The sequence below is a fragment of the Phymastichus coffea genome, unplaced genomic scaffold, assembly GCF_024137745.1.
Source record: "Phymastichus coffea isolate CEN01 unplaced genomic scaffold, Cenicafe_Pcof_1.1 PCOF00124, whole genome shotgun sequence".
Lineage (NCBI taxonomy): Eukaryota > Metazoa > Arthropoda > Insecta > Hymenoptera > Eulophidae > Phymastichus > Phymastichus coffea.
In genome coordinates this window covers 162633-187475 of record NW_026706935.1, presented here as the reverse complement: position 1 = coordinate 187475, position 24843 = coordinate 162633, and the positions used below count along the sequence as shown (strand labels likewise).

The 24843-nt window shown below is 41.5% G+C and overlaps 3 protein-coding genes across 4 annotated transcripts; 2 read left to right on the top strand and 1 right to left on the bottom strand.

The window, feature by feature from the left end:
• Window positions 1-968: 968 nt before the first annotated feature.
• On the bottom strand, window positions 969-24762 carry LOC131671374 (cytoplasmic aconitate hydratase-like). Of its 2 annotated transcripts, none has more exons than XM_058947748.1 (14): window positions 24699-24762; window positions 14990-15082; window positions 14742-14908; window positions 14088-14233; window positions 13609-14002; window positions 13215-13386; window positions 12734-12951; window positions 6911-7070; window positions 6347-6567; window positions 2785-2941; window positions 2327-2562; window positions 1986-2122; window positions 1696-1843; window positions 969-1391 (listed from the first exon to the last, which is right to left on the bottom strand). In XM_058947748.1, exons 1-14 carry the CDS (start codon window positions 24760-24762, stop codon window positions 972-974), a joined length of 2733 nt encoding a protein of 910 aa, XP_058803731.1. In that variant the 3' UTR covers window positions 969-971. The 2 variants fall into 2 exon arrangements, with proteins under 2 accessions (XP_058803731.1, XP_058803732.1); XM_058947749.1 differs by lacking the exon at window positions 24699-24762 and adding an exon at window positions 16746-16749.
• Window positions 18288-19977, top strand: LOC131671377 (uncharacterized). The gene is made up of 4 exons (XM_058947753.1): window positions 18288-18664; window positions 18781-19103; window positions 19178-19447; window positions 19737-19977. Exons 1-3 carry the CDS (start codon window positions 18599-18601, stop codon window positions 19383-19385), a joined length of 597 nt encoding a protein of 198 aa, XP_058803736.1. The 5' UTR covers window positions 18288-18598; the 3' UTR covers window positions 19386-19447; window positions 19737-19977.
• Window positions 22266-24443, top strand: LOC131671375 (putative ankyrin repeat protein RF_0381). Its single transcript, XM_058947750.1, has 2 exons — window positions 22266-23110; window positions 23187-24443. The coding sequence occupies exons 1-2, from the start codon at window positions 22597-22599 to the stop codon at window positions 24290-24292; spliced, it is 1620 nt and encodes a 539-aa protein (XP_058803733.1). The 5' UTR covers window positions 22266-22596; the 3' UTR covers window positions 24293-24443.
• Window positions 24763-24843: the final 81 nt, after the last annotated feature.

Here is a 24843-nt window from a genome sequence, read left to right as displayed (position 1 = left end):
TGTACTACAGATTCCAAGCTTTTTACATTTGCACGGATTAAGCCTTTTATATTATTTTTCCTTGATATCAAATGTAATGGACATTCTCAATTTTAGTTTGTATTCATTGTGAGTCATCAAATAAAGAATAAAAAATTTTATTTTTTTTTTTCTTTCTAAATGCTTATAAGAAATACTCAATGATGAAAGCGTATGTGATAGTATAATGTACAAAAGATGGAAGATGATTAAATGAAAATATGTATGTTTACATAATTTCTTTAACAATTTTATTGTGCAGGATATAAGTATAGTTACAAGTTGTCATGTACATTCATTTGTATAAAATATTTTCTCCGTAAAATATAAAAATATGAATTAATAACACATTGACAATCTTTAATGATGCCAATTTCTAAAAAGAAAATAATTAATTGGTGATAACAAAAATGACTTGCACTAATCTCATAATACATACTCATTTACACATTGAATTAAAAGAATCTAATTTTTTACGAATTTACCAAACCTGGAGCCAACCTTTAAGGAATCACTGAAATTCTAAATTCAACTCTTAAAATATTAAAAGAGGGAAGATTTGCTTCAATGTATAACAGAACTATACTGTTAAATGTATTTCAAATATCATCTTTTAAATTAGATATTATATCGAACATAAAATGCCAGGCTTAAATCTTATAAATTCGTATAGTTACAAAACGAAAATTTCATGTTCCTTAGCAGTAGATTACTTTACATAATATTTTAGTGTACAATAATTTTGACATTTTTATGTACGCTGTATTCTAAATATCTAATTTGGTGTTCATAACATTCCACATTCTGCTATAAAATCTACACATTCACTTAGTGTGTAGATTTTAGATTAGAATATGGAATGTTATATTAGACATACAGTTTTCAAAATAATCATTGTGCACTAAAATTAATCATTTCCCTCAAACGTAATTTAAAAAATCTTCATCTCTCTCTCAAATCATACTACGAATCATGTAATTCAGAATACCGCCGTGCTTGAAGTATGTGAGATCGACTTCCGTATCAAACCTGACGATCACCTCGAAGCTTTGACCATTATCAGTTTTAACTTGGATTTTCTGCCCAGGCTGCAAGTTTTTTGGAACGTCAATGTCTAAAGTTTCTTGACCAGTGAGTCCAAGACTTTCTGCTGTTTGACCTGGCAGATATTGCAATGGGATAATTCCCATTCCTACGAGATTGGAACGGTGGATACGCTCATACGATTCAGCAATTACTGCTCGAATACCGAGAAGGTAAGGACCTTTGGCCGCCCAATCGCGAGACGATCCTGAACCATACTCTTTGCCGACTAGGATAACCAAAGGAGTGTCATCAGCTTTGTATTTTTCAGCGGCATCAAAAACATCCATCTGAAAGTTAAAATTGTTTTCAACTTCAGTGTAAATAATATTTTATTAATACAATATCAAATGCGTATAAAAATTAAATAACTGGAAATATCAACTTCTGGATGATAAACAATTTTATATAATTTAACATATGCACAATATTTAGATTATACTTTAAACGTCTTGAATCATTGAAGTATTTTAAATACAATAGGGTAAAAAATATTATATTGACAAATAGGAATCTTTCTTCATTATTGTATAGTAGACATTTCTTTCAAACAAAATTAATATGTCACTTGACATAAGTTCGAAAAAGACATACCTCTTCGTTTGTAGGAATGTAGATAGTCCTTGGTCCAGCTTTACCAATGAACTTATTCAATAAACGAATGTTTGCGAAAGTTCCCCGAGCCATAACCGCATCGTTCCCTCGGCGAGACCCATAGGAATTGAAGTCTTTTGGATTTAATCTGAAAAATGCCAAACAAATGTTAATCTGAGAGAATCACACAATAACCGCATTCTTTGACAAAAAAATTAACTAAATATTGCTAGAATGATATAAAATTTTATTATCTTTTTTTTTAAATTAAAAAATTATTGTTAATTCACCCTTTCTTAGATAAATATCTGGCAGCAGGAGAGTTGCGAGCAATGCTTCCCGCCGGACTAATATGATCTGTGGTCACTGAGTCACCAAGATTGAGAAGAATTCGTGCATTTTTGATAGATTTAATCGGTGGCAGATCCTGTCATAAGAAGTAAAGTATTTGTAAATATTCACTTAAAATTCAAAATATTTCATTATAAACAAGACAATAAAAAACTAGTTCTAAATTTTTTGTGCCGCTGTCAGAAAATTATTTGCGAAATGATCTCTAATTACATATAAGCTTTTAATATATAACAATATAATTGTAAATATGAATTTTCTTTTGTCACATTAATCTTACTCTTGTAAGGCCTTCAAAGTAAGGAGGATCCTTGATGTATGTAGAGCTCTCATCCCATGGATAGAGTTTGCCACTTGGAGCAACTAAATTGGCCCAATTGTTACTGCCTCTCTCAATTTTTCCATACACTTCCTTGAACATCGCTGGTATAACGTATTGCTGTTCAACAGATTGAATTTCTAAGCGGGTAGGCCAGATATCGCGTAAGAAAATTTCTTTGCCGTCTGCTCGGTGTCCTATTGATTGAGAAATTCAGTTATAGATGGAAAACACCGCATTGATCTGTTTCTATTTTTTATAATCAAATTTAAAAAAAAACAGAAAGAATTTTCATTTTTAATAATATTATCATAATAATTAGAAAGACTCATAAATCACTTTAGTGTACGTTAGTTATTTGTCATGCTTAATACTTTATGAACTTATTCGGTATTTGAAAATTAATAATTGAGTTTTACCAAGCGGCTCCGTCTCGAAGTCAATGTCAACAGTTCCAGCAATAGCATAGGCAATCACTAAAAGAGGCGATGCCAAATAATTTGCTCGTGTGTTTGGATGAATTCTACCCTCGAAATTACGATTTCCAGAAAGGACACCGCAACAAATCAACTCGTTCTGCAAATTAGTTAAACTGTTATTAAGCAATTGAATTTTAACCGTATCTTAAAAATCTACATTATTTCAGACGATTACAACGTAAAATTGAATATTAGTTTATGAATCTATATTTTGCCTGAACAATGCGTTTATTTTATTTTGATTTCATCGCGGCAGGTGTACCTAATAAGAAAGATACTTATGAGCGATGAAAAGTAGTAGAAATTTATTTATTTATGTATTTAAGACGAAAAAGTTGTTTCTTTAATTTTTTGCTTGTATCTTTCTAATTGTCTTATCAAGATGAGCTTGTCGGCATTTATTCCTGAAATCATTTTGTAGAAAAATCAATACACATCAAAATTTATTTTACATTTTTTTTCAATAACAATACATTGCGCTATTTGCAAAAATGTTAAAAAATATAAATAATCATATAATTAACAATATTTTTTGAAATTTATAAATATCCCTAGAATCTGTATGTCATTTTATAAATTACTTGTTTACGAGCTAGGGCACAATAAAAATTCAATATTGGCAGAGTACCACTTCCATCCTGATTAAATTTCGGTAAAATAACTATTGCAGAATCTGTATTAGTTATTTATGTGTCTTGGATGAGCCAAGGGCTAGTACGATATGAAAAGGATGTTTGTAAGGCGGGATAGTAACCATTGTTTAAAAATCTTGCGATATATATTGTCTACGTATTTTTCACGTAAAATACGATTGGACTTATTATTTTTACAATAGTCAGCATTTAGATGTACCAGAAATTAAAAACCTCCCGTTCAGCTATGCGCAAATTTTTAAATTAATTATCTAAAAGCCTTATTTTCACAAGTTTGTCGCCACATATGTAAGACTAAAGTTCAATAAAGATCTTTAATTGAAGTCTGAAATAGATTCACATAATGTGAATTCCAACTAATTGAGCGCGAGATAGGAATTTGGAGAATTTAACAGAAATAGTGAAAATGTTAGTAATTAGTAATTAGTTGGTAACTTATTACCAAATAAGTTTTCACCGAAAAAAATATAGTTGCAGCGAAATTTTTTAATGACGAACAACCTCAAAAACAAAAAATTTGCCCGGAGCCATAGCATTGAAAAGAAAATTTCGCATACCTACGACCCCAAAAAGTACATTTTCGTTTTATGTGCTCGCAGTCATATAGTTAGTTCAGTCATTCTCGCATTAAATAGTTTATTATCAAATTAGTGTGGCAACAGTACATTAGGTAACTAGTGCGGGAAAGTAAATTCTTGTCTTGTGTGATCCGAGTGAAGAGAGGCTGGAAAGGCACACGAAATGAGAATCATACAAGTTAAGTATCTTTCAAAATAACGCGTGGAAAGCCCGAATTTGAGTCATGTTTTTCGCCGAGCTTTGCCTAGAAGTCCAGCACGGCTCGCTGGAAAAATAACTGAATCTCTGCATTTTCGTGGCAGCGGTCGAGAAGTGAAAGTTACCGCCCGCTGGCACGGGCAAAAGTTTTTACTTTTTGACCACTCGGGCACGAAAAATTCTGCACGCACCGCGGGAGAAAAATGGCAAGACCACACCTCGGGACAACCAAGGCTTAGCGCACGTGGACTTGTGAAAATGTTTCTTCTCTATATATCTAAAGTAATAATTCATCCGAACAACGTACTTTTGTTCTTTTGTCGTGGAAGTGTACACGATGGAAAAAATAGTTTAGGACGATGAGAAATATTGAAACATGTTTTATTCATAATTGTGAGATAAAAAAATTAGATTGTTTAGAAAGATTATCCGAAAGGATCAATATATTTAATTCTGAATATGTAACGTATTATTTCCTATTGTTATTTTACTTTTCGATTAAAAAAATACTTATTGCTTTATCATCAATGGTTCCCTAAAGGTTATCGAATTTTAATAACAATAACTGAGTGTAATTAAAATAATAGAGGATTTCTAATGCATTGTGAATTCAAACGAAAAATTAAATATATAGTGATTATGTGGCCGACAGTGTCATTCAAGCATCAAAGGCATTATTTATATAAATTCCGATAATGGCATGTAAGACTAGAGAGAAAACTTTATAAATAAAAAAAACAATTTTTTTTTCAACATTGCTCTAAGCACAGCGTTTGAAGCCGTGCAAATCAATTTTGCAAGCAAGACAACTCGATAATCACGAGTTGATCGGGAGGAACGCTTCTCCGACTCCTACCGGGACACGCGGACAATTTTATTGTGCACGGTTTTATTATACGCACAAATTATTGTGCACCGTATCATAGCGTAAGAATTGATACACGCTGATTCACGCCGTATTATTGTGCACAATAGTTTGTGCGTGTAACCAAACCGTGCATAGTTGTCCGCACACCCCCATCGCCGCCACGATCGGCGTGCGCATCAATAGTATCGCTGAGTTTTATAGCTGAAAAATAGCACATTACCTAACGAGTGCGAGGCACTGGAGAGGCACACGAGATGAGAATCTTTTTCCTGACTATGTTAGGTACAGGGTTATTAAAAAAAACGTGTGGAAAGCACGAATTGGAGTACATGTTTTTCGACGATCGTTCGTTCACTACGTTAATTTCAACTTAAAACGTTAGCGAGGAAATTTTCGTTTTTTTGTGTTTATTTTTTAATTCCATTGTTGGAATTTCTATAAATAGTGCCTTTGATGCTTGAATGACACTATCGACCACGCAAATCACTATATATTTAATTTTTCGTTTAAATGCACAATGCATTAGATATCTACTGTTATTTTAAATATACTCAGTCATTGTTATTCACATTTTCTTTTTAATACTATGGTTTCGGGCAAATTTTTTGTTGTTGAAGTCATCTACAATTACAGATACCTATGGATAATGAAAAATTTCATTGCAAATATGTTTCCGGTAAAAAATTACCTGGCAATAAGTTATCAATAAATTACAGACTACTGAAATTTTCACTGCTTCAGTGAAATTCTCCAAGTTCGTTATTTGCGTTCAGTTCGTTGAGATTCAGGCTGTGGGTATCTATTTTACACTTAAATCGAAACTCTTTATTGGACTTCAATCTTAAGGACGTAGCACAAACTTGTAGTAGGTAAGTAAGGACTTCAGATAATTAGCTTTAAAATCGGCACATAACTACATGGGTGATTTTCCGTTGTAAATCGTTTGGATTGACCTACCTAGAACATTTTTTGCAGTTTTTCACTTCCAGCATTGTCAAAGTTCCGAAAGCATTTTTTTGGTTTGTACTCATATGCATAAATTATTTATGTGAATTCGTAAACGTAAAATTTGTCGTTTGCAATCACTTGTAACGATTTTTCCCATATAACAATGTCGGAAGTTTTCTTTAAAACATACAAAAGCATTTATAACGTTGCTGATAGAGATTTCTGTACATAAGCCGAAAAGAGAAGAAAAGCTGACCTTCTCGATAGCCTCGACCATAGAGTCGGGAAGCGGTCCACTGTTGCCGATGCACGTCATGCATCCGTAGCCGACGATGTCGAAGCCAAGCTGCGTGAGATAGGGGGTGACGCCGCTTTCCTTTAGATAGTAAGTAACGACGCCCGAGCCTGGCGACAGCGACGTCTTCACGTAAGGGGCCACTGTCAAACCGGCTTGCACTGCCTTCTTCGCCAGCAGACCTGTAGCCGATGACAATGACGTTAGATGAAATTGCCCTCTATTGTTTAATGTCTACCGCTTGTGTCGACGCATCGTTCCCATGCAAACGTTACTTCGTTCGCCATTCGGGATGGGCATTACTGTAAAATGGACGCGAAGGGTTGTTTGTCGGGGCAACTAAGCGCTCGGATGTAGAACGATAATGCGTTCGTTATCGGAGAAACGGCCGACGAGCGACGAACACAACAAACAAGTATAGTGGCGCTCTGACTTAGTCACGAAGGAAGGAAGACGTGCAAAGGGAAAAACCGGAAAATCGGCAACAGCGCGAAAACGCTCTTCCATCCGAGGATGCGCTTCTACCTGCTCCCAGCATGACGCTGGGGTTGCTCGTGTTGGTGCAGCTGGTGATGGCGGCAATAACGACGGAGCCATGGCGCAGCTTGTAGTCCTTGCCCTCGAATTGGAATACTCCCTCGGCCTTCACCTTGTCCCCGCTCAGCCCGTAACCTTTAAACCCGACCTGAAAACATTCGGCAAACATCAGCTCATTTGGTCACAACAGGCAGGCGATTTTTGCCGTATGCTTGGAATTATGTTTCAGATGCGCCCATGACGACGCGCATTGTCATAGTTGCAGCGCCGTGAAATTTTACGTTTATCTTTCCTGCATTTGCGTTAATTGTTGTCGAGCTATTAAAGGGATGTCGTAGTAAATTTGTCAATGTCGTAGTAAAAATGTCAATAATTTGCAATTCACATAAAACGTCGGAGACATTCCTCATTCTTTAATCTTAAGCTACCTGCGATGTCCTTTAATTTGGTCGAAAATTAAATATTAAGTCACAATGTAATTTACGATACGCGTTTATTAAGGGATCTCTACACCCTGTAATTTTGTAATGATTAATGCTCGTTTAATATTCATTTTTATTAAATTATTAGTGTCATTCCCCAAGCACTATACAACTTATAATATTTCATAAAGGCTGGAATTACTTCAACATAATGAAATCTACAATATTTATCGGTTATGTTTACCGACGACATCAAGGGCGTTACTGTTTTTTAAAGCTATGCAGTAATTAGCTATATTATCGGCAAGAAAATCGAATTAAGTTAGTCGGAAAACATGATTAGAAAAAATAAACATGTTTATGAATAAATTCAAGCTCGCATATTCCACCAGTTTGAGAACGAACTAAATAATACGCGAAAGTGTGTTGTATAAAAAAAATTGACAGATCGTAGCATAACCCCAATGCCTCCACCCATTTTAAATTAATAAAATAATTTAATGAAAAGCATTATAACAGGTGCTTAAATTTTGCGGGATTCTTTACCAAACGTTTTTCTATTGATTCTCAAAAATTTGCTAGTATGTATAATATGCTATCAGTTTCCGTTGTCGATTTCGGGACGCTTCCATAAATGTCCATGTTAAACGTAGCATCTTCATCGTCTAATTTCTCGGTTCTCTTATAACATTTATCAAAAAAATCGTGCGAGTTCCAAATACTCAATTTTTATCAATTTCTGTTATTATTTGTTAAAACAGACTAACACCTTTGATGTAAGCTCAATCGCTAATTGTTGTTATTTACGGCGAACGATATATTACAATAATTTGTTTACCCAGAAATTGTGCTATTCGAACAAATTTTAAGGACAAATAGCAAGTGTCGTATCAATTATATTTTATAACTTTTCTTGTCATTCGGCCAGAAACGAACGACCTCTCACATCAAATCAAATAATGCATGCGAAAGGTAGGAAGAAAAAGTGCAGTGTGGGACGGCATATTCGGTCGTAGCGCAGGTGTGCATCCAAACTTGACTTCTTCGCTCGCCTCTAAAGACTTTTGTCTGTTGTATCTAAATGTCAGCGACCTTCTCGATATTATAGACACACGCGCGTGGGCATATAAATATAGAGTCTTGAGTTTCCGATTCTTGCTGACAACATGACTTCCCATAGGTTAAAGACCTCGTTATCGCGCGCGAATCAAGCTTTTACATGATTGATTCGATGAGGCGACGATGCGATTCCTTTTCTTTCTTTCAGTGGCAACTGTTTTTGTGCCCGTATCAGTGACAATTGCGATATTGGCATATGAAATTGTCAGTCGAAAGTAAAATCGCAACGAACGGCGAATTCGCTGAGCGATGTTATGTTAGCGAAGTATTTTGTTCGCGTGTTTTTCATTTCATTCGTAAACAAAATTTTTGTTTTCTTTCTGCAGTAGCGATCGAGTATCGAGTGATCGATTCGACACGTAAAATAGAGCGCAGCACCAAGAATAAGCGAAATTCATCGCAAAATGTGCTATTTTTCGCTGTCACTCGTGTAACACCAAAAACATAACGGCTCGCGCAATCCAGCGAGAAAGAAGCAAAGGAGAAGGATCCAACTCGAAGGAAAACTTGCAGTCGTACAATTTGACGTAGTTTAACGCGTGATAACTTCAAATCAAAATCGCAAGTATGCCACGAAGAGGAATTGCACAACGCAGCACCGAAAAGAAATGCGAGTGAATCGCTGTGTGTGTATATGTGTGTGCGCGCGCGCGTGCGCGCGTGTGTGTGTGTGTTTAGCGCAAAACGAAAAACGATACGTGCCATGCTAAACTCTCGGATCAGCGATTCTCTTGCACGTTGCACCGCGCCGCTTGACTCTTATACATTATATTCAAATTTCGCCGACTGATTTGTTTTTACGACGAGCCGCGTAATTCGAAAAACCATTTGCAGGGGAAAATTTCGGACTGATAGATCATCGAGCGGTGATTCGACGTGAAACAGGCACATGCCTCTTACGTCGCGCATTCCATTCTACTTAATTATCCGAAAGCTATTGCCGTATCTCGCTCGTTAGAGTCCACAAAGAGATAAAGAGAGAGCGAGAGAGAGACGCTTCATTTAATTTAATATCGGCAACTATGCCTAGAACAACTTTCAACCCTGAAAATTTGAAACTACTCCAAAAATTTTCGCTCTAATGACAATAGGAGGGGTCTCTCTCTCTCTCTCTCTCTCTCTCTCTGCTTCTCTCGTTTCAAAAGGCATGCGGTGGCCTTGCACAGCTAATGGCTTTTCCATCTTGATGGTGCAGGTATAGAAAAGAGAGAGAGAGAGAAACGACGCGGACGGCTTTGAAATTTTTTCGAGGTCTGCATAGCAGCTGAGCTTCCTGGAAACTAACATTTTCGTTTCCTTTTCTCCTTTTTATTTTTTTATTTATTTAATTTTCGTCGCTGCTTGACTGCTTTTCGAAATTCGCCTTCCGTTAATTTATTGGGAAATGCAGTTTTTTTTTGTCTCTAACAAATGCGTCACAGAAAATTATTGAACCATTTTTCAAAATTCACAAACGCTTTTAATTGAGATTCGCAGCACAATCTTCGAAAGAAGAAAGCGAACAGAAATACAAAGTTGCCAACCGATGGGATAGAGTCAGTGACCGGCAACGAATGAAATACTTGAACTGTAATAACAGCAACGTGGACGAAAAATCCGACCGCGTACGTACAGTCAAATTCCTGGTGTGTTTCGACGCGACGGACACAACAGTTTCGATATTCACGACGAAGTGATCATTTTTCGCCAACGCTCGGTCTCGTCGAGGCGACGCGACGAAAAATAAAAGGAAAGGAAAATCGATTGGTTTGGAGTCGCGAGCAAAACATCCTGCGAGAAGGAAGCGCGATAGCTCAACAACGAAAGCGGGGGAAACGCGAGAACAGCTTCGACTCCGTGCGTGTTTGGGAAAATCAATCGCGATCCTTGGTTGTACTATGATCTATTGTTCACGCGCACGCGCACTTATGTGTATAAACGCTGGCTTTCGAGTCTTTCGAGCTCACGGATGTTTATGCTTCCGATCGATATGGCATTTTCACGAATAGATAATTCGTCGCTGTACAGAAGCGTCGCCGATAATATTCCGGAGCTCGAAGACGGCACACAAAATTATCCGTAATCCAAATGTACAGCAAAATCGACAACAGCTTCGAGTTTTCGGAGTAACGTGCGGCGTGCAAAAATTTTCGAAAACGACCGTTACAAGCGTTGTAGCCTGTCGTCTCTCGCGATCTCTCTTTGTGAAATTTCCGCCTACGGGAAAATTTCAGCTTGCCGTTGCTCGCCTCTACCCTTGGCTCAAAAATTGCCATTCTGAAAATCTGTGGAGCCGCGCGTACGCTCTATCCCAAAAACATTTTCGCGCGGGCGTTCGTTCGACACTTTTCATTTTTACGTCCAACTGCGGAATTTCCACGCGACCGTTCGGCAGCGTCGTTAATCGTTGTGTCGGAATCACGATGTTCAACGTCGCCTATGGCCGTGCTACGTGAAACAGCGCAGTTCGTAGTTTCTGTGCGATTCAGGCGTATTTGAAGGTGTGTACACGTCGACGATTGACCGTGATCGTGTCGACAAATGGAAATGAGATGGTACACGCGCGAGTGAATGAATCCGACGATAGTTTAGGAAAAGGCACGTAAACGAGAGCGACGCCGTGGCGAGGCAAAAAGCGCGCGAAAATCAGCGGAAAATCCACGAAACCGTGAAAGACAGAGGGGGAGAAGAGAGAGAGTGAGACGGATAGAGAAGCCATCGCGTCCACCCCCTCGTGTGGTGTCGGTGCGACGCGGCCAATAAGATCGGCGGAAAGTGGGAAAAGCGCTGGCGACGAGCGGGGGTGCAGTAGTCCCAAAGCGAGTGGGGACTCGACTATAAAGCTGAGCGGCGCGCTACCGTCACGATCAGTGTACTCTTGGCGTCGAGCCTAAGGTGCGAGTGGTGCGTGACGTCCGGGGACGTGCCGAGGTAAGCGCATGACGGACCTAGTCGTCGGTGTTCGGTGTAGAGTAAAGTAGAAGTGGTAGAGCGTCGGATGTAATCTTGTCCCGGTTGGGCGGCGCTGATTTTCGAGCCTCACCGGGTAGGATTCATTCGGCGTTCTATCTCGCTTGTCATCTTTTCCTCTTGGACTTCTCATCGGTTACGGAGTCTCGGAGTTAGGGGCGCAGTATTGGTCTAGTGGCACGTCTTTAGTTTAATAATCGTGACTAGATCGAAATACTCGTCCCTGGCCGATGGCAATGCTGCAGCGGTTTTTCTGTTCTCTCTCTCTCTCTCTCTCTCTCTCTCTCTCTCTCTCTCTCTCTCTCTCTCTCTCTCTCTCTTCTACCTCCACCTTCCAGACTGGTTGGCAAGCTTAAACAATATATCCCTTATACGTATTCTTTGGTGATCTAGTTGTATGGTACATTTAGATCATAAAGCTAGTTTATCAAAGATTACGTATGTGGAACCTCATCGTGGAAGACATCGCTTCAACTTACTGCTCACAGTAGTGCTGGAGTCTGCAAAAACTACAGCTCTGATGTGTTGCATATTCATATCACAGCTGTAGTTATGCAGTTTACAGTGCGCAAAAATCATCGATGGATTAGACTCGACGCCGGAGATTATGGTTCGATTTTTCTGCTTATACGTAGTGCATGGTAAAAAAAGTAGCGCGTGGGATGAACGTCCTCCTGGATGACGCCTACATCTGCATTGACCGTCACTGGGTGATGTTTATCCCGTGCTTTGCTTTATTTGACAACATAGTTTGTGAAAAGTAGTTTGCCTTACGCTAGTGGATGTCTTCATTGTGGGTATGAACGTGAGATGAACTCCACCCTGTTGGCGACACTTATTCAAACGTCACTGGGTAGTGTTTGTCCCACTTTCGTTGCCTGTAATACGTCCACCATAGGCCATCTCTAATACCGATAGTCGCTATCCATCTTTTATTCTTTCATTTTTATTTTATTTTTATTTCGTTTTTGTGCAATGTAGTATTTTGCGTATTTTTTTAAAGCTGTTCGAAGACAAATTAAGACAAAGTAAAGTACTACATTGAATGCACAAAGCCCGTTTGGTGTGACTTTTAATAGCGTCATTGGGTGATGTATATTCGATTAAGTACTTTGTCCCAACGATCAACTGTTTAAATTTTTTCACCTAATACTTTATAACTATTGTTATATTATTTAGTAAGTGCGTATTTGTAGTATAGTGTACTTACTAGTACTTTCAAGCCATAATTATGATTTAAGGTTGATTGTTGTTTTTTATAGCCACGAATCCGCAAATAATTTCCGTACCTAGGTACTCAATTTTTGTAAATTTCATTTACCTTGTTGGTGAGGCAAGTATTGAAATCTTTCTTCATGTCTCTAACGGAAACTCGATCGTGTGGTCTTTTGGGTCCGCTGACACTCGAAACAACGGTGGCCAAGTCCAAGGTGACAACTTCCGAGAAAACAGGATCTTGCTTGGCATCATCATAGTTGCGGATCATTCGCACGGACTTCAGATATTGTTCTATTCTCTCGATGTGCTCCTCGGAACGGCCTTTAAATTTAATTGTGTCAAATGTTATTCGTCTTCCAAATATTGTTATAAAAATTATATTACAGCTTTGAATAAAGTTTTATAAAAAATGTCGTTTATATTTGGTTATCATTTATAGAGCATATCTTCAAACTATTATATTTGTTAAACATTGATATTTTCACAACCATTCCATTTCAACAAATAAATACGAAATATTCATTAGTACATATTAAAAAATGTTATCTAGAAAATCGCTTAATATAATAAATACGTGAACTTACTAGTTTGACGAAGATAAATTAAACTCTGATGGTCAACGGGAAAAAAACCAACTGTGGCTCCATATTCAGGACACATGTTAGAAATGGTTGCTCTGTCAGCAATGCTCAATTGCGACACTCCAGGGCCGAAAAATTCCACAAATTTACCAACAACACCAAGTTGTCTCAAATTCTATAATATATTTATAATCATTAATAACCTTTATTGTTTACAAATGCTTTTTTAATGTTTTGATTTTTAAATATTTATATGCTATTTTAATGATTATAAATTAGAATTAAATTTAAAATCAAAAAAGTGAAACTGATCATTTGCACTCAATTATACAATTTTTCAGACAGCGCTTAAGTTATTCAAATAAAAAAATATTAGAAAGTATAAGCATACGATTACCTTTGTAATTGTAAGAACTAAATCAGTAGATGTGACATATTGAGTTAATTCACCAACCAATTTATAACCTACAACTTTAGGTATCAGCATAGAAATAGCTTGTCCCAGCATAACAGCTTCAGCCTCAATTCCTCCAACACCCCAGCCAAGAACACCAAGACCATTAATCATAGTAGTGTGCGAATCGGTACCCACCACACTATCAGGAAACAGGTAGTCATTCATATCAAACACTACTCTGGCCAAATACTCTAAATTAACTTGATGAACAATACCACTGCCAGGTGGTACAATTAACATATTTTCAAATGCTTTAGCCCCCCACTTCAAAAACATGAATCTTTCCTTGTTTCTTTCGAATTCTAATTCTTCATTCTTTTTACTAGCATCTTCACTATTACCATAAAACAAAGAATAATACATTTTTAACTGATAAATTTTTTTCATTTGAAATACATTTGGAAATAATTTTTTATTACCTTCTACTAAAATCTACTTGAACAGAATGGTCTATCACTAGATCTGAGGGACAGACTGGATTGATTTTGTCAGGATCTCCATTTAGCTTTTTAACAGCATCTCTCATGGCTGCAAAATCAACAACTGCTGGTACTCCAGTGAAATCCTAAAAATGATTAGAATTAGTGTTGTGCCATCTATATAATTACAATGCAACATTAATATTAAAATTTATTATTTAAAAACATTAAACTATTACTATTTATAATTAACTTGAAGTTAAATGAATTGCAAAAATAAAATACTAAAAGGTAGCGACCTCAATTCCTATTTAGTATGAGTACATATAGTCAGTATTTGCATAATTAAGCAGTTGAATGCAATGACACTGATAACGATATTATCTAATATACTGAAGACAAACATTAGATAATTTGTATTGGTTGCATGAATATCATATCAAGTACACAATGAAAAGTCAAATTTATTGATTACAATTTATCAGAAATTAATCAATGTTATATCTGATGTCAATATTTATAAAAAAAATTGAAATTCTCAAACACAATAAAACGTTCTAAATAAAATACAAATTCATTCAAATATACTCCAAATACTATAAGATAGTTTTTTTTGTTAAATATAATTTAACTATCAAATGAAAAAATATTTACCTGAAGAATAACTCTGGCAGGTTTGAATGCAACTTCCACACCCTCTTCTATTGCTTGATTCTTTTCCCAGTCCATCAGCTTCTCAACATCTTCTTTTTTAACTTGGAACTCATCACAATTCCTAACAGCACTCTCAAGAAGAACCCTTATAGAAAAAGGCAGCCTATCTGTAATACCACAGAAATAATTCATACGTTATTATATACAATATGTCGACATTCTGTTAATAAACAAGTGCTACAACTCACCATATTTTTCGCCAAAAGCAGTAACATTGAAAAAGTGTTTCTGTTTTCCTCTGATTTCAATGGTCTGAAGTAAATTTTTGTATGGATTGCTCGCTGGAACCAAAAAATAATGTAATTTTTGGTAAATTGAACTTATCAGACTGTTTACAGCGCTTTCTTTGGATAATACAGCACACGAGAATGCTTTGTATAAATTAAACATGTTTTACGAATTTGCATCTCAAACTATAAAACACTAAAAAGCAAAAAGTGCAAGCTCATCATTCAACTAAAACATATTCTATTTACAGCGACAAAAATTTTAACAAAAAAAAACAAATTTTCACGTTACTTTCTTGTTTCATGTTGTTTGCACATTCGCTTTTATTTTTTCGTCAACTTTTGCGATAACAATTAAAAAGAACGAAACGTTCACACGGGTCGAGAACTTTCAAATGTCACTAAAATTCGCAAAATCACAGGATAGTCGATGAAAGTTTCGGAAAGTTATCTCAAAATAACTTGATAATGCGAAGGTGCCTGGAAAATTTGGGTATAATCGTGACACGAATAAAAATTTCAAATGAAAACTGAACGAGTAAAGAACGCAGTGTGCACTTACCAGCCATGATTGTCACTGCCGAAGTCACGTCGTCCACTTTCTTACAAACAACACGGCAGTACAGTCCCGTATATCTATACCATGTGTGCAAGAAAGAGAAAGAACGACAGAGATCGAAAGATATAGAATTGTAAGGTGAGCCGCGACTACTTATCTCTCTTGTTTGCAAGGTTTCTTTGAGGTTATACGCTACATACGTACATACATATATGAATGGTTTGTATACTAATGTAATGTCATGCAATCACATTTCACCTTGAAAGATTTGTAGAGATAAAAGAGAAAGTATGTAAAGAGACGATCAATCTGATTAGGACACTCACATTGACATATTTGTGAACAAAACTGTTTTTATATTTAACGTTATGTGTTTGTCAAATAGAAAAAAAAGGAAACTTTATCAGGTTTCTTTACTGCAATTAACCTATGGAAGATGAGAAATTTTTAGCGCGCATTTGAGATATTTTTGCGTCGAATGTAAGAACGATAATGTACCAATCAACACATAAATAACAACTCGTTGAAATTTGAAATTGGAACTGTCGCTGATGTACGAGAGATGTCGCTAGTTGTCTCACGGCCGCGAGACGTTTAAATGAAAAGTGAATATTGTCACATATTGTTGTCTAAATATATTAAATCAGCTGCGAGACATTTAAATCGAAGTAAATATTATGATATTGATATACTCTTATTTCTGTTCAATTAATTTGACGAGACAGAAACATAAACCTAGAATTTTGTCAATGGATCTTAAGGAAGAAAATAGTATCCAAATATTTGAATTTCATTATGATTTAAAAACTTACATATACTTAATTATAATGTGTTTAGCTGACTACGCTTTATAGTAACAATAATAATACACATAATAATGAAATGGTATATTCAGAAGCAATAAGCAATCAGCGCCAAAATTCAAATAAATTCCTCGAATATCATTATAAATAAATGTTACAGGCTGCGGCTCATTTATAGGAAATTTCACTATTTTCCTCCAAATTATATTACAATCAGTACTTTCACGTGCCAGATAGCGAATTTGTAAATGTCAGATTACGACAATCGTATGAATTAAGCAATAAGCAACACACTTTTGAAAACAAACGATGTGACAAGTCAAATTTGAGTAACTGTCAACAAACTCCAACCTACCGTTTTGGCCACCACCAACAAAATTTTCGTCAACTTTTCGACATTACAATTCACATATCAAAATTCACGTAAGTTTCTATCCTATCTATTCTCTTTTGCAGCGCAAACTACGACTACCCGCCATGTATTTTTTTCCCCTTAGCAATTGGAAAATGCAAGTTGCGATCGCTATATGCTCTATTACTTTTGACCAATCACTTTCGTTATTGAATTTTACCTGTCGTACACTCGCTCCATAATCGAATTCATTATCATGGCGAAAGAACAACTATCGCGAAAGAATAACCACGCTGATGAGCAATAATCTATGAAGCTGCGATGCTTATCATACGTCAAAAGCATCTTCCGCGCTTCAATAAAGATGCGACAATGTGTGTCAATTATTGCGCGGTTTGTTTTCTTTTCAATCAGTTCTGTACTTGCGTTTTGAACCATCGCACATGCGATTTCAATCCCCGTTGCATTGTCACGAGCATCGCGGTGATTTTGCCCCCCCAATGATGCTCTCGGAAAGAAAAACCCTAAGCGAGCGCCACGATTGAACAGCAGAGTTCCGGCGGACGACGAAATGGAAACGAAGCGGCGCGAGAGAGCCAGAATGACGTCGCGGTGAGGAGCCTTGGGAAGCGTCGCACGCGCCAAGTGAGCCGCGCGAGGAGACGATGAACCGGGCGAGTGGCGCGTGCGCGCGGCCGGCGTCGCGCGGGTGTGCAGCCGCGACGACCGAGACCGCGGGCGGCGCGGCCGCCATCGCCGCGGGACCATGCCGAGCGCGTACGTTGCGGTCCCGCGCCCATCCCCGGCGTCGCCCCGGCGACTCGGCTTGAACATGGCCCGTTCGCGCGCGCAGCTCGACCGAACGTGCGCAACGCGAAGTCGACGATCCCGAAGCGCGGCCCGCCGCCGGCCTGCCCCAAGAAGGTGGACTACAAGAAGCCGCAGATGACCAAGGCCATGATGCAGAGGCTCAAGCACTCGGAGAAGTTCCGCGAGGACATGGAGCGCAAGGAGCGCGAGCGCCAGGAGGCCCAGCAGATGCGCCGGCCGCGGCGAGCGGCCGCCCCGCCCGGCGGAGAGGCGCGCATGCGCAGGCCTGCCGACGTGAGAGCTCGTTGCGCGCCGTTCGCTCGGGGCAGGGCGGGCGCGCGCTCGGGGGGGCGTTCACTCGCGGCCACCTCGCCCCGGTTTCGCGGCGCCCTGCCTCCGCTCGGCTCGGCGCGCGCCGCGGAGCCGCGGCCGACCGACCCGACCGAACCGCCCGCAGGCGAGGTGCCCGCGGCCGAGGAGCAAGGAGCCGGCGGCCTGCGCAGCGCTCGAGAGGACGGCCTGCCCTGGCCTGCAGCAGGCGCCCTCGCGGCCGACGTCGCGGGCCGCCCTGCCGTGCCCGCGCGGCCCGCCGCGGAGCCCCGCGGCCGCGGCGGCCGTGCCGGCGCGCACGCGCGACCTCGCCGCGTCGATGAACGCCGACATCGTGCAGGCCGAGCCGCTGCAGGTCGGGCCCATCGACAACGTCATCATACCGCCCGGGACCATCAACTCGGAGAGGACCACGATCGTCAGCATACCGCAGCAGGCGCCCGCGAGCCCCTTGCCCTCGTCGACCATCGCGCCGGGAACGTGCTCGGCCGCCAACCGCAGCGTCCAGCTCATCAGCGAGACACTGGACGAGCAGGTGACCGCGACTCGAGCGTCGAATCCCCGAAGCTCGGCTCGGCGATCGAGAGCGGACTTCGACGAATGTCGGGGAGTCGCGAGGCTCCGCTCATGCGAATTCTCCGGATTAGGACGCAACGGAGGCGGCGGTCGTCAATTCGAAGCTCCAGGACTTGCAGCAAGCTCGACGTGACTTTGTTATGGCGGTGGCGAACGTGGGTGGAAATGCAATCAACTTACAGGTCCAAACTCAATATCAATATTTGGTAAAAAAAAGAGTGGTATCAGGTTTATTTATAATTGAGGCCGAAACGACGGAACAGAAAGCTAAAATATGGCGTACAACCGTAACGGTCTTGATAAAATTGAGGAACATTGGCAGGACGACGAGCTAGCAAATGTCACACCGATATCCGAGATAACGCCGCCGTATCTTGGATCGCCGGAGCCACCAAGCCCAGTCTTGCAGCGTTGCCCCTCGATCGACAATCAATACTTCGTACCCGAGTACGGGATCGACGACCCAGGCGCCGAGGAGAGACGGCGCTACTTGCGCGAGCGCGGAAAATACATCGACCCGTTCGCTCAATTGCACCGACCCCCCGTGGAGACCGAGGAATGCTTCGAGCCACCCGACACTTTGCCGGCTGGACTTTTCGACGATGGCAGTGCCTGCCCGCAGCAAGCTGCTTACTCGGTGCCGAGGTTGGCTCTCCTCGCGCCTTTTCCGCGCACTTCCATCGACGGGAGTTGATGCGATCGCGCGCGTTTGTCCGCAGACGACAACCTTACGAGTACCTGCCGTGCGACGCGGAGCGACTCCAGCGGTTCTTCGATTTGGAAAATTACCCGCCTCAGCCACCGCCGCAGAGGCCGTCACCGACACCCGGAGCGCCACCCGGCCGAGAGTGCCTACCGTCCGACCTTTGGGATTTAGATGATCCTTGGTACCTCGAAGCTGACGAACCCGATCTCATACAGTTCTGAACACGGTGCTCGCGCTGTAATGCACATTCAGATCATTCACGAGCATTTCGAAGCATTCAAAGGTGGCTTTTTACTCTTTCGTCGTTGATTGATTTCACTCTGACAAAATAGCTCTTAGAAAACGTTTGCGAGATACAAGTGCTTTTCTCGTTAACCGGTCAATTTTTTTTTGTAAACAAATCATCGAAGGAGAAAATTAAATTATTAATCTTTTCGTAGAGACAAATCGTAGTTGATTTCTTCTTCATACAAGGACTATTAGTTGATTTTTTTAACATAGTACCGTTTTTTAGTCGTGTAAGCTTGAATTTTAATTACAGATATTTAATATGAAAATATTTTCTCTTGCAGGCTGACGAAATGAAGAAATAAACCAACGTGCTACTGTCGCAATGTTTTCATGACTTCAAATTTTTCACTTTTTTGATGACTACTTTGAAAAATCCGTGATACTGTAAACAAACAAGTTGTTTTTTATTTTTGTGCGAAAAAAAAATTGTTAAAAACACAATTGAAAAAATTACGATGCATGCAGTGTAAGAAAAAAAAATTGCAAATGAATCGGACAACCAGTAAACATGTAAGTGAAATAATAAAGATTTGTTATTCACTTGAATGTCAACTCAATCTTTTTTAAACACGCGCAATAATATTCAATCATGAAAACAGGCGGTTATAATAAAAACATCATGTAATGGTATTTAAATAAATTAATCATTAAGAATCTTCCTGCTTTTTGGTGACTTTAAAAAAAGAGGAGATTCCGTATTAGGCTTGATTTTTTTTGGCGTATATTTTCGAAACGGTTGACCTAATTTCAGTAGGGGTGAGATCGTTGGAAGAGGTATGATAGCGAGATGATCCCGTTTCATTATTGACTTAATACGAGGCATTAACGTCAAATCATCTTCTTTTAGGAAAAAATGCACTCGTGTAGATTTTCTGATTCTTTTTCTCCTTGTATAAGGACAGACTTGACTTATTCGTATTCTTTTCTATTCCACGTATTTTACTACTACCTGCCTTAACATAATGAAACTCTTTCATCCTTTCGTCCAAAAAATCTGCATTCACGGAAGCACAGTACTTTGTGAACGAGCAAACAAAAGTCAGAGACTATAAGGAAAGCTAAGTCTTGAATGATTCCCTCGGCGAGCGACAGACTGCCGAACTTATAATATTCGGTCATTCGATTGCTGGCAAACGGAAGAAGGTGCGATCTTCTATTCCATTTGCTCTACATTACTAATTTCAATGTTTTCGCACACATCGCAATCTAAACCATCCCGGATATTAGGAATTCCCCGGGCTGCTTTCGTAACTTTAGCATATTTCCTTTGACAACTATTTCATTTTTATAAAAAATAAAAATATCCAAGGTTTTCAGCTTTTCTGCGGAGAAGTTTTTTGCCTTAACTTACTGGTTCTTAACTGTAGATAGAAATATTAAGAATCTACTAAAATTTAAATAGCATTAATAGAAAGCTATCATCGAATCTTCATGTTTATAAGCAAAATTATCAATAAATTTCCGTGTTATAAGTTACGCCGTTCTCACATTTTTTCCATGTCGGATTGTAAAACTCATACCACTCAAAATAAGTAATTTTTTAATGGAACGATTGTCGAGCTTCCGATCTGTGGCGAATTCATCGAGCTCTCCAATGAAAGTCATTGCAATTGAAACTTTGCAACGGTGATAAGTCAGGACGGAAATTGAAGTTCGTAAACCGGGGATAAGTCGTATCGCCGTGACACGTTACGGTACTTTGCAAAATATTGCTGGATTGCTTCCTTAAAGCATTCGTAGCATTTTCTACAACGGTATTCATATTTGCATTTACGATTCTTCCATTTACACCTAAAGTCTGTATATTGCATTTAAATCAAATCGAACGTCGAGCGAAATTCTTGCGCGCTCGAAAGTAAGAGAGTAGTGGGGATACTCGACAAGTGGACGAGCACACTCGCTTGGCGTCCTTATTTCTGGCATTTTCAATCTAATATATTAGGTTTATAACAATTCAATCCATCGAAAGCTCTGCTTAATTTCTACTATTTATTAGTTTAGTGTTCATGAATAAATAACAATAACAAATAAACTTTTATTTAATAAGCGTAACTTTCACTTAGATAACATGTTTCGTTGATAGTCTTGATTGAACTTGCCAAATCGGATAGCATCGCAGAACGCTGCTTTTTACGATTCTTAGAGAAAACAATCTTTTGTCAAAGATAGCTCTGTTGCTGGGCAGCACCTTGATGTATTGCAACAGGTGTCCCCTCGGTAGGAAACAACGCAATTGTCAAATTCAACTGTATTCCAAAACTTGAAACTCTCAATTTTCTACTAAAAACCTATTTTAATTGGATTTAACAATTGTATAATTAGCAACTTTTCGACATTTTTGTTTCATACGTAAGGTTTATTTAGCTTTCTATCGTTATTTTGCTGTCGATCTCTTTGTACAAGAATTATTCAAGATCATAGAGAAATAAAGGTAGTATACATGTTACAACGTAATGCTGCCACTTACATCTAGGAGTTTGAATTTATCTTATTAAAAAGTATTCGCAAAGTAACGAATAGATCTTTCGACTTAATGAAAATAAATAAAAAATAATACTTTTTACCGAGCAATTTATTTTAAGATTGCGACAACTTGAACGTAGACAGTCCATTGAAACAAGTGGCTGATCTTTTCGACATATCGGCCATCAAAATCATAGAATATTCGAAGTAAATAGCAGCGACAAGTTCTCGTACACGGAAATCAACAGGTCCCCTGGAATTTCCAGGTCGCGGTTTGAGCAGCGCCAAGTTTATAAATTGAATGAACTCGCGATTGTGATTATTCAGTACTGGCATTATCTGATCCATTAAACCATTGAGCTATGACGTTGAAAACACAGCAGTAGACAGCGGCGAAAATATATCGGTCTACAAAGCACGCGAATGCACGGAACGCAATTCGGCAAAGACAACGCCGAGAACAAGCGCGAACGACGAATCGCGCCCGGAGCAGCTCGAGCAGTCGGAGAGAGCCGAGAACGTATGGCCGCACAGCGAGGCGCCGAGTCACGACGGCGAGTCGCGAGCCAGTACGACTCGGGCCCGGGCCAGCGGTAGACGCGACTCGGCCGTAAGTAATTTGCAGAAGTTCCAGCGAAAGCAGCGTCCTCCACGCTGGCACTGCAGCAGCACGCACCAATGGCAGCGGCACTGTCGCTGGCCGTCATCTACAACCAAACCAACATCGTGGAGGCGCTCATCGACTACGTCCATCCGTCGGTGGGCCAGCCGTCGCTGCCGCTGTCGCGGACGCTGCTGCATCTGGCGGTGCGCAACGGCAACCTGACCGTCGCGCGAGCGCTGCTGAAGGCCGGCGCCGACCCGAACGCCACGACCGACGACGGGCTGTCGTGCCTGCACGTGGCCGTCGGCAGCCGGTCGAGCGCCATGGTCGAGCTGCTCCTGGAGTCCGGCGCCGACGTCAACCCGGCCCGCAAGTTCGACGGGCGCACGCCGCTTCGCATGGCCGTGGAACAGCAGTGCGAGGACATCGTGGAGGTGCTGCTGGACCGCGGAGCGAAGCTGGACGAGCAATCGGTGGAGGGCTACAGCGTGCTGCAGCTGGCCGTGTGCCACCGCAGCGAGAGGATCGCCGACGCCTTGGTGAGGCGGGCCGAGCCGAGCCAAGTGAACGCCAGGAGGCCGACCGACGGTGAGTGTCGTCGCCCCGCCGTCGCCCGGCGGCCGCCGCGTCGGCCGGCCCGCGACTGCGAGGACGCGCCTTGCAGGCAAGTCGGCGCTGCACCTGGCGATCGAGAGCGGCCACCCCGGCGTGGTGCGCCAGCTCGTCAGGAAGGGCGCCCACGCGGAGGACGAGGCCGGGGCGGACGGGTGCACGGCCACGCCGCTGACGTTGGCGGTGCTGTGCGGCGACGAGGCCACGGTGGCGCTGCTGCTGCGCCGCGGCGCCCGCGGCCTGGCGCGCGACTGCCTGCACCGGGCCGTGCGCCAGCGGAGCCGCGGTATCGCCGAGCTGCTGCTGGGCCAGCGGGTGCTGCCCGTGGACGGTCTGGTCGCCGGCGAGACGGCGCTGCAGCTGGCCGCCGACCTCGGCTACCGGGACATGATGCGGGTCTGCCTGGCGCACGGCGCCTCGCTCGATGGGCTGCGCGCGCGCAGCCTCGCGCTGCTGCGCGACGCCGTCAAGGCCAACGACGTGCGTCTGGTCGAGCTGCTGCTCGCGCGCGGCGCCCCGGTCAACGGGCTCCTGGGCAAGCGGAACCGGACGCGCGTGTTCGACCTGGCGGTCGGCGCCCGCCGCGTCGGCATGACCAGGCTGCTGCTCAAGCACGGCGCCTGGATCAACATGCGCGCCGCCGCCGAGGACGCGGCCTTCGCGCTCAAGTACGCGGTGCTCGGCCTGGCCGAGGGCTACAAGATCCAGCGCGAGAACCGGAAGCTGGTGCGCACCGATCAGCGCTGGGCCGACTTCTACGAGGCCTGCCGCCAGGAGCTGAAGCTCGCCAAGGGCGAGGAGATCGCCGCCGAGCAGCAGCTGACCATCTTCGACCTGCTCACGGGCGACGCGGACGTGCTGGTCGCCTGCGCGGCCGACCGCCGCTTCGTCGAGGCCTTCCCCGACTCCGGCTACCGGCAGCGCTACCCGATCTACGCCGACGCCATCGCCCTCAATTACGCCAGGGGAATCGCGAGGCGCACCTACCTACGGCAAGCCGCGATGATCCTCGAGAAGCGCATCGGCGTCTCGCCCGACAGCGCCGAGTACGTGGTCAAATTGATGAGCGAGGCCGAGCTGCGCGACTTCGTCAGGGCCTTCTGCGACTCCGAGCAGGACGAGCATCATTGTCTGCCCGAGACCATCGTGCGGTTTTGATCACCGCTCCATTTTTCGCTTCTTTTTTTCCTACGTCGATGACCGATCGACAAGAGTGTTACACCTACTTCTTAATTGTATATTTTTTCTTTGCAAGACTATTTGTAAATTTGATGTTCTGCAAATATCTAATCTATGCGCTGACTATTATTCCGTTTGGGAATATTGAATAATTGACGAAATTGTACATATCGAGTGTAAATATATGATCACGAAAAGTAGATTAGTAAGGATTTTAGATTTGTGACGATTGTACATACATATAGCGTTACAGTCTCAATGACCTTTCTTTGGCAACTCAAGTGCATTTTCAAAGGAAATCTGATGAAAATAATACATTGTCTGAGCTAATGGTAGAAATAAAATTTGACTGGAAATTGATAATTCTTTGATGAGCTTTTCTTACCAGGTTGGCATCCGTTCGACCAGCCGCCGGGAAAGCGTCGATTCCTGATCGATCCAAATCCCATGTCCAGAAGATAAGACGCAATCCGCGATAAGCAGGCACAGAATAGACCTCGTTTGCTCGGTCAAATCACTTTGAAAGCGCT